General features: G+C 36.9%; 1 protein-coding gene across 4 annotated transcripts in view; it reads right to left on the reverse strand.

Annotated features, from left to right (window-relative positions):
• The window catches only part of SNCA (synuclein alpha), a 160866-nt gene extending 147241 nt beyond the window's left edge, over window positions 1-13625 (reverse strand). For 2 of the 4 annotated variants that reach the window (XM_026509722.4, XM_044388082.3), the window contains exons 1-3: window positions 13551-13625; window positions 11903-12047; window positions 58-99 (exon numbers count right to left, since the gene is read on the reverse strand). In XM_026509722.4, the coding sequence (XP_026365507.2) occupies window positions 58-99; window positions 11903-12023 (163 nt within the window). In that variant the 5' untranslated portion in view covers window positions 12024-12047; window positions 13551-13625. The remainder of the gene's footprint in view (window positions 1-57; window positions 100-11902; window positions 12048-13550) is intronic. The other 2 variants (XM_057309748.1, XM_044388083.3) reach the window with 2 other exon arrangements.
• Between the last annotated feature and the right edge of the window lie 233 nt (window positions 13626-13858).

Raw genomic sequence — 13858 nt, forward strand, 5'->3', positions numbered from 1 at the left:
TAATGCTTACTAGATATTTTCAATATCATTCTTGGATACAGGCCCCATGGAGCTTACCTGTTGTCACACCAAGAACCACTCCTTCCTTGGTTTTGGAGCCTATAAAAACAAATTCAAAACATACACATAAGTCTCTCTGGCCTTATATTGCTGATTAGCTATCTTTAAATACAACTAATAAAAAAATCTCAATCTTTAGAAGCCCATATAGAAAAATATAAATAGGGAGCAAAAAACCTGAAACAAGGAATTCCAGTAATCATACAACAAACAGAAGAAAGCAAAACTAACAGGTTCTTTCCAATTAAAATTTTAACCCACAATGATGACTTTTTTTAAAGTTTTTATTTTAATTCCAGTTAGTTAACATAGAGTATTATTAGTTCCAGGTGTGCAATGTGGTAATTCAGCATTTCCATATATTGACAGTGTTCATCAGGACAAGTGCCCTCCTTAATCCCCATCATTTATTTCAACCATCCCCCTGAATCCTCCCCTCTGGTAACCATCAAATTGTTCTCTATAGTTAAGAGTCTATTCCTTGGTTTGTCTGTCTCTCTCTCTCTCGCTCTCACTCTTTTTGTTCCTTTTGCTCATTTATTTTGCTTCTTAAATTCCATGTACATGTAAAAAATCATATGATACTTGTCTTTCTCTGATTGACTTATTTCCCGTAGCATTGTACTTTCTAGCTCCATCCATGTCATTGCAAATGACAAGGTTTCTTTCTTTTTATGGCTGAATAATATTCCATTAAAAATATATACCACATCTTTTTTATCCATTCATCTATCAGTGGATACTGGGGCTGCCTCCACATCTTGGTTATTTTGGAAAACGCTGCTATAAACATTGCGGTGCATGTATCTCTTTGAATTAGTGTTTTCGTATTCTTTGGGTAAATATCCAGTAGTGCAATTGCTGGATCATAGGGTAGATCTATTTTTAGCTTTTTGAGGGACCTCCATACCGTTCTCCACAGTGGCTGCACCTTCCAATGACTTTTTATCCCCTTATGTCCCCCTTCAATAATGGGTTTTGCCCAGTAATAAACCCACACTTAAGTAGTCAATTAACCTATACAATAGGGAAGGCAGTCTCTTCAATAATCAACTTACAGAGGAAAAAAAAAAAAGTGAGATAACACTGGGGCTGGGTGGGAAGATGATCCTGGGTTCAGAACTACAGAAGCTATACTAAAGTATAGGACAGCAGAGAGATTATTCAACCCATGAAACTCAAGTAGAAGGGAAGAGAAAGAAGAAATTAACATTCGTTGAACACCTATTATGTAAAAGGCACTTTAATCTTGCTTGGTTCATTTCATACAGGTGAATTATGCCCACTTTATATCTGAAGAAATTGCAATTCAAAGTTAAATGATTTGCCTAAAGCCATACAGGGAATAACTGGCTGTAAGTACATTAAGGTCCATATGACCCTAAACCTATACCCTTTCCACTAAGCCAAGTAAACCTTTATGAGGAATACAGCTTTTATATAAATAGTTCATTAATATATATTAAAACTAAGTTTACTAATTTTATTCATGAGCTCTCTAATGTTGGATTTTTCAGTGTAAGTGACACTATTTTTTTTTTTTTGAGAGAGAGAGAGAGCTGGGGGAGGGGGAGAGGGAAAGAGGAAAGCAGGTTCCACGCCCAGTGCAGAGCCCAACATGGGGCTCAATCTCAAGACCCTGAGATCATGACCTAAGCCAAAATCAAGAGTCAGATGCTTCTTGGGGGACCTGGATGGCTCAGTCAGTTAAGCACCTGCCTTCAGCTCAGGTCATGATCCTGGAGTCCCAGGATCGACCCAGGGAGTCTGTTTTTCCCTCTGCCCTTCACCTCACTTGTGCTCTCTCACTCTCTTTCTCTCAAATAAATAAAATCTTTATTTAAAAAAAGAAAAAAAAAGAGTCAGCTGCTGAATCAACTGAGCCACCCAGGCACCTCTACACCAGTTTTTTAATTAAATTTTTTTTGGAGAAAACTACAGCGGATTGGAAATTCACTTGAAAACTACCCTGTAAGTCAAATAATCTATTTCTACCAGAGATAGGTGAATATAAGGAAATGAGGGCATAAAAACTGAGAAATGTTTTTTGAAGATTTAATTTATTTATTGGACAGAGAGAGAGCACAAGTAGGGGAAGCAGCAGGCAGAGGGAGAGGGAGAAGCAGGCCCCCAGCTGAGCAGGGAGCCCGATGCAATGCCGGGTTCAATCCCAGGACCCTGGGAAGACAGACCCAAGCAGAAGGCAGATGCTTAAGGACTGAGTCACCTGAGTGTCCCAAAACTGAGAAATTATTTAAATCTATATTTGGAGATTAAACTAGGTACTAATCCTTAGTTTAAAAATGCACTGTTTTAAAAAGCCTTCATAAGCATGTTAGAAATAAAGTAAACACTTTAAAACAAAGGAAAAAAAGCATAAGGGAATCTCAGGTTCCCCACAGTAAGATGACTACATGGGATTAATTAAATAATCTGTAAGAACCGGGTCCTAAAACTGGAGAGTGCAGCAGAACCAGTCAGGTGGGGCTGCTGGTTGAAAATGCTGACTGTTGTGTCAGAGCCTCAAATAGTCGGGAAATATCAGGTACAGATATTTGCATTTTCTAATAACCCTCATTATCTAACTCTAATAATTCATGGATTGAATTTGTAAAACACTGATCTTAGACAGCTTCAATTTCCAAATTTATTTAAAATTTAGAAGCTCATATCCATGATTTCAATAATATGATCAATTAAATGACCTAAGTGAATATACAAGACAAGGTTGAAAATGTTCACTAAATGTTTTTATGAAAACATAAATAAGGCATTAAGTGAAATTTGGATGCATCATATTTAAATTTACATTTTACTAAACAGTCAAGAAAAGTATCTATGTTTAATAAAACCATTTAAATATAGTTAAGAAGTTTCAATTTGAATATATTTAAGGACCTCTGATAAAAATAAAACATAAACTATAACATTGTAGTTAAGAATATGGGTTTTGCCCAGAAATAAACCCACACTTACATGGTCAATTAACCTACAATGAAGGAGGCATGAATATAATGGGGAAGACAGTCTCTTCAATAAGTGGTGATGAGAAAACTGCACAGCTACATGGGAAAGAGTGCAACTGAAACACTTTCTTAACACCACACACAAAAATTAACGCAAACTGGTTAAGACTTAAGTGTCAGACCTGAAACCATAAAACTCCTAAAACAAAACATAGGCAGTAATCTCCTGGACATTGACCTTAGCAACATATTTACACACATGTCTCCTGAAGTAAGGGAAACAAAAGCAAAAATAAACTATTGGGACTATACCAAAATAAAAAGATTTTTCACAGCAAAGGAAGCAATCAACAAAATTAAAGGCAACTTAGTGAATGGGAGAGAATTATTTGCAATTAAGATATTTGATAAGGGGTTAATATCCAAAATATATAAAGAACTTACAGAACTCAATACCAAAAACAACAAATAATCCAATTTAAAAATAGGTAGAGAACCTGAATAGTCATTTTTCCAAAGAAGATATAGATAGCCAACAGACACATGAAAAGATACTCAACATTATTAACCATCACATAAGTGCAAATCAAAACCACGATGAAATACAACCTCACATCAGTGAGAATGGTATCAAAAAGAAAGAAATAAGTGTTGGTGAGGATGTAGAGAAGAAGGAACTCCCATGCACTGTTGCTGGTAATGTAAAATGGTGTAACTACTTTGGAAAACAGTATGGAGCTTCTTCAGAAAATTAAAAATACAAATACCATATGATTCAGTAATTCTACTGTTGAGAATTTACCTGAAGAAAATGAAAACACTTAATTCAAAAAGACATATGTATCCCTATGTTTATTGTAGCATTATTTACAATAGCCCACATATGAAAGCAATATAAATGTTCAATGATAGATGACTGAATAAAGAAGATGTGGTATGTGTGTGTGTGTGTGTATGTGTGTATACACACACACACCATGGAATATTACTCAGACATAAAAAAAATGAGATATTGTCATTTGTATCAACATGGATGGACAATAGAGGGTATTATGTTAAGTGAAATAAGTCAGATGAAAAAGGACAAGTACCATATGATTTCACTTATATGTGGAATCTAAAAATCAAAGCAAAACAAAACAAAAAAACAAAAATACCCAGAAACATAAAAACAGAGAACTGGTGGTTACCAGAGGGGAGGCGGGTGAGGGATGGGTGAAATAGGTGAAAGGGATTAAGAAGTATGACCTTCCAATTATAAAATAAATAAGTCATAGAGCTGAAAAGTACAGCATAGGAAATATACTCAATAATATTGTAGTAACATTTTTTTAAAGATTTTATTTATTTATTTGAGAGAGTGAGAGAGATCACACAAGTGGGGGGAGGGGCAGAGGGAGAAAGAGAAGCAGGCTCTTCACTGAGCAGGGAGCCCAACATGGGGCTCGGTCCCAGGACCCTGGGATCATGACCTGAGCTGAAGGCAGACCCTTAACTAACTGAGCTACCCAGGCACTGCTGTAATAACATTATATGGTAACAGATGGTTACTTTACTTACAGTGGTGAGCACTGAGCAATGTACAGAATTGTCAAATCATTATTACAACTGAGGCTAATATAATATTGTACGTTAAATATATTTCAACAATAAAAATTAAATGAAAATAAACTTTTAAAATGTAGGCTCTACATTTAGATTTCCTGGATTTAAATCTTTACTTCACCATATATTAATCAAATATACATCATTCAGTTAACATGAAAAATCAAAGGAAATACACATAAAGATTTCAAAAGTGTTTAGTACATACCAAATAGTAAGAGATAATTATTCTTCACACATATTTGTAAAGGGATTTGCAGTTTAAAATAGAACAAATCATTAATCATAAATTCATACAAATGAAATCATGCAGTTATTAAATTATGAAATATATTTCATGGATATATATCAGGATAACAGTTTACATATGTAATACGATGTGTCAATGTGTTCGTGTATATATGCATACTTTGCAGTCAATGGTCACTTTGCAAGTACTATGGGATTGCAAAGTGACCAAGCACAAGCTGAGTTGTCTGTAGAAAGTGGCCTTAAATATCAACGAAGAAAACAACAATTAATTGATAGTAAAAATTACAATTGTCCCATGACCTTTACATTTTTTTGTCAAAACATTAAAAATTCTCTTACTCATTTATAAATTTGTAGGGAAATGAAAAACTAGCAAAATTAATTTTTCTTTGTATATCGTAATTTAAGACATTGAGAATTAAAGTGTTTTCTTTGTGAAAAACTTAACAAGATTAATTTAAACAGTGCTGTATGCTTCTCATTGTATAACTTCATATGGCATGAGCACCTTTCCTAAGTCTTAGAGAATTGTCATACTCTTTTGTAAGTTTGAATCAGTTTCCAAAATGTTACCCTTTGCACTTTTAACATCATGCTAGATCTCTGATAGTTCCTTTAATGTGAGTTACTTTTGCAGCAGCACTTCTTCTGAAACATCTTTAACTTATTCATCACAACCTTTTTCATTTACTTATTTCAACTTGAATAAGTTCCTCTGGCTACCTATCCAGAGTCTTCTGAGCAGTAGCAGTGTTACCATTCCCAAAGTCAACTATTTGCTGTAAATAAAACATTCTTTGATTCAAATTTTACTTCTGGCATTTTCACTTCATTTCTTTGCTGCGCTTTCATCTTTTTTGGCCAATTTCCTTTTTCAATTATGCATTTTTGTAAACTATCACACAGCTTTATCACTGGGAGACAAGGAAGCAACACAACTATGGCCTTTGCCGTCTGTGTGAGCTGAATAGCAGATATGCAATGACCAATCACTGGCAAACTTTGAAAAAAGTGATATAATTTGATCATGGATTATAATAAGTTTCTGTTATTTATGTAGCAATTTGTGGGCTGAAGAGCTAGAAGCAGAAGTTGTACTTTATGTAATCACAGTTTATGTACTGTAGTAACAATTTGAACTGTGTTGTGAGGGACTGGTATCATTCAACTAACTGTCATAGATGGAATTCTTCTATACTGGAAATTTGCAAGGTGAGAACAGCTTGTATTTAAGGGAATATTACTTATCACTACTCATCTACCACTCCTTGTACCCCATATTTTTAAAAATGACTATTTGAAAGAAATGTTTGCCAGTTGGTCTGGGGATCTATCCTCTCTGCCTGAGTAATACCTGAGAATTGGACATTGGGCTAAATCATAGAATTTATCCTGATTCAAATATAAATGGGGGTTTTAATGAAGTTGCTTCATATCAAACCAACCACCTGTATTTGCTGTCAGTTGTTCATTAGTATCTATAATTAGTAATTAATATTTAATTGCTGAGTAAACTGTAATTGAAAACATATAGCTACAAAGTAGGTACCAAGTAGCTATGTGATCAGTAAACTGAAGAGAGACCGGAGCTGATAGCTTCCATGACCTGAAGTGGCCACAACTATCCCATCTTATCTCTCATGACTTCACAAGGCACAGTGGAGAAGGTCTAAAGTAATGCCTAGGAATTGCAAGAACTCATAGTCAGACTATACTAGTCATAGTCAACTACACTGCTGTTGTGCATGATACATTGACTTTGTCAGCTCGATGGCCAGGTGAACCATATTGTGATTTGAGAGCTGATATTAACGCATACTCTGGACCATTGCTGCTTACTGGGCAAAGTAGCTTTGAGAGAGTTTTGAAGATAATTTTCTCACCTTTACTGTTACAATACTTGGCATTATATAAAGAAAACTAAATTTTTTTGCTTTTCAATTGGACTCTATAATTTCTAAGCCATTTGATTGAGATAATTGTTATTTATTAAATTGAAGTATATTGATTGAAAATTTATACACAAACATCACAAACAAAAAAAATCATAAAATAACACTGATCCTTATGGTATTTCCTCAATTTGTTAAAGGATAGTTGCCCAAAATATATTATAAAGGAATGAGATTACTTTTTTTATTAGGCTTAAGAAAACAGTGTGCTAAACATCTTCAGTCATATTGAAGTTAGAGTCACTAGAGTCACTAGAATGAGTCACTAGAGTTACTTCCAATCTTTCACTCCAGTTATTTGTGAGTTTTGTAATGACAAATGAAAAGATAAAAAGAAAATATGTTGATAAAGTAATTATTCTGTTGGACAGCTTATCTGATAATAACCATGGCTCCTATATACAAAAGTATGCTTTACAAAAATTCTCAACAAAATATTAACAAATCAAATCCAACAACATATAAAAAGAATTATACTTCACAACCAAGTGGAAATCATGCCAGGTATGCAAGGTTGGTTCATTATGCAAAAATTAATTAAAGTAATCCATCACATCGACAGGATAAAAAAGACAAATGACATGATCATATCAATAGATACAGAAAAAGCATTTGACAAAATGCAACATCTATTTCTGATAAAAAAAACTTCTGGTAAACTAGAAACAGAGGGGAACTTCCTCAACTTGATAAAGAATATTTACAAAAAACCCCTAGATAACATCATATTTCATAGCAAGAAACTAGAGCTTTCCTACTAAGACCAGGAACAAGACAAGCATCGTACTGGAAATCCTAGCCAGTGCAATAAGATAATAAAAGGAAATAAGAGGTATACAGATTGGGAAAGAAGAAATAAAACGATCTTCATTCACAGATGATTTGATTGTTTATGTAGAAAATCGTAAAGGATCAACAAGGACCAAAAAAACCCTAATTTTTGTAAGATTCTTGGATACAGTGTTAATGAACACAAGTCAATCACTTTCATATATATGAGCAATGAACAAATGCAATCTAAAATTTAAAACACATTTATATTAGCACCAACAAAGATGAAATACTTAGGTGTACATTTAACGGAATATAAACAAGATCTATATGAGGAAAACTACAAAGCTCTGACGAACAAAAGCAGAAAACAAATAAAAGGAGGTGAATTCTGTGTTCATCTTGACAGATGTCAGTTCTTAACTTGATCTATAGTTCAATTCAAACTTAATCAAAATCTCAGCAGGTTATTGTGCAGACATTAACAGACTCTAAAGTCTTGTGGAGAGGCAAAAGGCCCTGAATAGCCAAGATGATACTTAAGTATAAAATCATAGGTCTGACACTACTTGCTTTTCAGACTTTATATCAAGCTATAGTAATCAAGACACTGTGATAAGTGCAAGAGAACAGACAAACAAATCAATGGAACAGAATAAAGAGCCTAGAAATAAAACCATGTAAATATAGCCAACTGATTTTTGACAAAGGAGCAAAAGCAATACAATAAAGCAAAAAATGGTGCTGGAACAACTGGACATCCACATTCAAGAAGAAAGAAGAAACAAGGAGAAGAATAGACAACAACGCTTCACAAAAAATTAACACAATAGGGATCATAGACCTAAGTGTAAAATACAAAACTATAAAGCTCCTAGAATAACATAGGAGAAAACCTACATGACCTTGGGTATGGCAATGACTTTTAGATGTAACAATAAAAGCACAACCCATGAAATAAAGAATCAATAAGCTGGACTTCATTAGAATGAAAATTTTCTGCTCTGTGAAGTGTTGAGAGTGAGAAAAGCTACAGACTGAGAGAAAATATTTGCAGAAGATACATCTGAAAAGGAACTACTATCCCAAATATACAGGGGACTCTTAAAACTCAACAATAAGAAAACAACCAGATTAAAGGACAGGCCAAATACCTTAACAGATACCTCACCAAAGAAAATATACAGATGACAAATAAGCTTATGAAAAGATGCTCCACATCATACGTCATCTGAGAAATGTAAATTAGAACTATCAGATAAGACAACACATGTGTTAGAATGATCAAAATCTAAAATATTGAAACACCAAATGCTGACAAGTTTGTGAAGCAACAAGAACTGGTACTCATTATTAGTGGGATGCAAACTGGTCCAGCCACTTTGGAAGATAGTTTGTCAGTTCCTTATAAAACTAAACATATCCTTACCATGTGATCCAGCAATAGTGATCCTTGGTATTTACCCAAAGGAGTTGAAAGCTTATGTCCATTCAAAAGCCTGCACATGGATGTTTATAGCAGTTTTATTCACAATTGACAAAACTTGGAAGAAACCAAGATGTCCCTCACTAGGTGAATAGATAACTGTGGTACATCCAGACACTGGAATTAATATTTAGCATTAAAAAGAAATGAGCTATCAAGTCATGAAAAGACATGGAAGAACCTTAAATGCGTATTACTAAGAGAAAGAAGTCAATCTTAAAGGTCTACATGCTGTATGATTCCAGGTATATGACGTTCTGGAAATGGCAAAATTATGGAGACAGCAAAAAAAGATCAGTGGTTGCCAGGCGTTGGTGGAGGGAAATGAGTAAGTGATGCACAATTTTAGGACACCAAAAATACCTATATGACACTATAATGATGGCTACACTTCATTGTACATTTGTCCAAATGCAGAGAATGCATAACACGAAGAGTGAACCTTAAACTAAGCTATGGGTTTTGGGTGATTGTGATGTGTCAATGGAGGTTCATTAATTTTAATAAATGTACCAATCTGGTGGGGGATGTAGGTCATGGGGGAGGCCATGCATGTGTGGAGGCAAGTGGTACATGAGAAACCTCTGTTAATTGCCTCTCAATTTTGCTGTGAACCTAATTGCTACAAAAAATAAAGTCTTTAATTTTTTTAAAGTGTGCTTTATTACTCATGTGTTTTGTTTTATTATGACATTCTCACAAAAACTCTGCAAGGTAGTTGCATTTATCTAACTCATATTTTTACAAATGATGGAAGTAAAGCTCATAGATGTTAAGGAACTTTTATAGTATTCTAAAAGCAATAAATGATGTAGCCTGGGCTAGAATTTAGGTTTGTGTGACATCAAGACTGTGTTCTCTCTACTTTTCCAGGAGTCACCAAACTGCAGCCCTATGGGCCAAATCAACTCACCACCTGTTTCAGTAAGTAAGGTTTTATTGGATCACAGCTAATTATTGTCTATGGCTGCTTTCACACCACAATCACAGAGTTAATTAATTGACACACAGAGATCTTATGGCCTAAAATATTTAGTCTATCACTTTACAGAAAAAGTTGATCAACTCCTGATCTATATACTCTGTTTTTTCAAGGTCAATTTTCATCTTAAATCCTGTGTTTGAGTTCGAATTTTAACTATCCTTCAGAACACAACCAATAAATAATTTATAGACTGCACTATATGTTAAACACCATGATATGTATTGAAGATGATTTAAAAATACACATGACATGTAAACAAATTATAATTTTATATAATAACAGAATTAATCTCAAAAAAATAAAATCATTATATTTGCCCAAACGCAGAGTTGACTATGCAAAGAAGAAGTTTTCCAGATGATAAAACCCATTTGTTACCTAGAAAACAGCAATGTATTACATTAATTTTCAATAGTATCTGGACTCACTACCAACTAATGGAGTAAATATTAGCATCCCAAAAAAAAAAATCTTGAAAGTTACTAAATTATAACATAATGGAAATCAAAGAATAGTTGCAAGCACACACTTGCATGACTTAGAAAACTGAGGACAAGTATAAAGATATTGATTATTGCACAACACTGATTCAGAATTCCAAATTCCATCTAAAAAGATATAATTCACACTTCACAAAAACACTTGAAATTAACTCATCATTTTTTCCTCTGGGAACATTCTTTAATTCAGTGATTTCTCTGAAAACAGGTCTTAAGAGAAAGAATAATTTAACTGAAGATTTGTAGCAAACTCAACCAATATAGAGTCTATGAGTAATGAGAAAAAAATCATATGAGAGGCATTCATAAAAATCATTTCAAGTCTAACTCTTTTTCAGTGCATCCATGTTGGACAGACAATGTAGCTGTCACCCACAGACACAGGCATAGCGCCTCATGCCACCCAACAGGTTCGTCCTCCACCTTCCTGCACGTCCTGTGCTCCTGCTGCTCCAGGGAATCTGCAAGAGCTCAGAGCAGCAGCAGAGAAAGAGGAGAGGCAGAATGGGCAGAAGGTGGGTGTGTGCACGTGTCCCTGTGGATGAGTGTTTGTCTATGTATGTGTCTATTCCTTCCCCAAAGAATTTGAAGGGATTTGTAAAATAACACCTCACCTAGCAAAGTTCAAGATAAGAAAAAGAGAGTCAGGATCTCCATGAATACTACAAAGTGGTGATTTAGGAACAAGTAGACAAGATAAGCATCAATCTCATTATTTAGTATGTGTGTCATTTGATAAATTAATTATATATATAAATGTCTCTGAGATATTAGCAACAGCCTTCAAGCACTTTTTTGGGCAATTAGTCTTCAATTTACCAAGTGGTCACAAGGAGGAACTCTACCAAAGACTTTTCTGTCCTTTCCTTTTTAGGGCCACAGGACTTTTTTACATATCCCAGGGCCATATTGAAGTCTTATTTTAAAATATGAATATGCTAAAATGTGCTAGTATTTTTCACGATAAAAAAAATCAAAGGCCCATGAATGACTTTGATTCTTAAAGATATTCTTATTTTTTGAGACTGAGTTTTAAAAACTTTTGATGAATTATAGTCTCTTATGCACAGAAGCATTCATTTAAAAAGTCCTAAGTATTACTGAAAAATCAAATATTCTGAAAAAACAAAAGGTTATCCTCACTTTTTACTAGTAGCTCAAATACACACATTTACCTACCCACACAGTCCTCTGACTCAGTTTATCCTTTTGACAAGTGATGATACAAAAATGAATCAAGCAGGAAATACCAGCATTTAGAGCACCAATCATCCTAACCCATCAATCATAAATAAATATCAAGATGCCATGTAGGGCTTACCTACCTACATAGAGAACACCCTCTTTTGTCTTTCCTGCTGCTTCTGCCACACCCTGTTTGGTTTTTTCAGCAGCAGCCACGACTCCCTCCTTGGCCTTTGAAAGCCCTTTCATGAATACATCCATGGCTAATGAATTCTTTACACCACACTAGAGAACACAAAATATAATTTCAATGAGAACTTTTGGGTAGAATAAAATAAAATTAGAACCATCCAAAATAAAAAACCACTGAAAGATCAGTACAACTCCCAAAAGTGCAAGACTCTTTTATTTACACTCTTATTTCAACCACTGGACCAAAAAAAAAAAAAAAAAGCCTTTTTTTTTTTAAACCAGCTTTTGCATTAAAAATTTAGCATCCCTCATCCATCTTGGCTAGTAAAAGTCTAGCTGCCTAAACATGGATCAGGATGAATCATCTGGGTTGTTCTTACTGTTTTTTCGAAGTGTAGTTACATGAAAAGATGGACCCCTCTTTCAACTTCCCAGAGTCCAAACGGTGACAAGGTAAGTTAGAAGTACGTTTAAAAGACAGCACAGGAAAAGAAAGGGAGCTGAAGGCATCGGGTCAGGGACAGTCTTAAACTGAATCCCAGAAGAAGACTAACTGGTGGATCACCCAGAGGGGAAGGAAGAGAACTACTCACTCTGGGTGTGGCTACACGTCAGGCCCACAGTGAGCCCACACACACCCGCCCTAATCCACCCCACCAGCCACCCCCGCCGCCAGCTATCCACTCTGAGCAGGCGCCTGTGCACAGCCGGGAGCGGTCTCCTGACTCGCGCCGGCCACCCGAGGGGGCGTTCTCCGCGCGCGTGAACTCGCTACCCAGCCGGCGCCCGCACCTGTTAACCCCTTACCACCTGTTGACTTGCCCTCCCCGCACTTCCACTTAATGATCTACCAAACACGGCTTGCTTACTTCACCGAGAAAACGAGAGGGCGGACTGGGGCTTTAAGGTAAAAGAGAAATAAAAGTTGGCAGCTCACGCTCCATCGAGCATCCTCGCGTTTCCCAGGGGAAAAGCGTATCCCAGAGAAGCAACGTAACCTCTCAGCCTTTGGGGACGAGAAGAACGGAATGTCGGATGCCAGAGGAAAGCCAGGTTAACTTACTTTCCTCAAGCTCGCTGACGAGATAAGCACCCACCTCGAGAGACTCGACACAGCGGGTCCTTATTGCAGCAACAACCTCCCTCCCAGAAGTCCACGACTCCTCTCCTCCCGTTTTTCCTCCAGTATTGCCAAAGCTGCCCGTTTAGATCCATAGGTACTTACCTGGGATCCCTCTGATCCTCACAACTACAATTCCTCTCAACCACCCCCTTATAAAAAAATTTTTTTAAACAATTCCCAATTATTATTTAAATGGAAAGAGGGAGAATAAGAAGCGCACAGGAAGGGAGGAGGCGGCACCACGAGAGGGATGGTCCCCAGAGGAGGCTGCTGTCAGCACAACCCGGTGATGAGAGAGGCTGGGGGAGTGGGAGGCAAACCCACGAACCTGTCGTCGAATTGCCACTCCCCGTCCCCCGCACAATTGGATCCGAGAGAAAGAGACAGAGGGTCGGAAGGGAAGGCAGGGAGAGAGCGCGAAGGACGCTAAGGGCCAGGCTCGGTCCTCGGGTCAGTCTAAAGCCAGCACACACCTCGCCCCACGCTGCCGCGCACGGTCTCTCACCCCCTCTCTCGGGTCCCCTTCTCGTGGTCGTGGTCTTCCTCCTCTTCCTCTTTCTCCTCCTCCTTCTCCTCCGCTCACCGCCCCCGCAGCTGATTTGTCAGCGCCTCTCCCCGCCCCTCTCCCGGCGCTCGCCGCTTTCCCAGCCGCGTGCACTTCACTCCTCTACTCGAATGGGGATGGGGGCGGGGGAGGGGGGGCGGCTGTACCTCCAACTCCAGCAGCCAGCCTGGGCTTGGGGAGCGGGGAGGTGGGGGTATTCTGCGCTTCCCCTCAAGT

The sequence above is a fragment of the Ursus arctos genome, unplaced genomic scaffold (genome assembly GCF_023065955.2).
Source record: "Ursus arctos isolate Adak ecotype North America unplaced genomic scaffold, UrsArc2.0 scaffold_9, whole genome shotgun sequence".
Taxonomy (NCBI): domain Eukaryota; kingdom Metazoa; phylum Chordata; class Mammalia; order Carnivora; family Ursidae; genus Ursus; species Ursus arctos.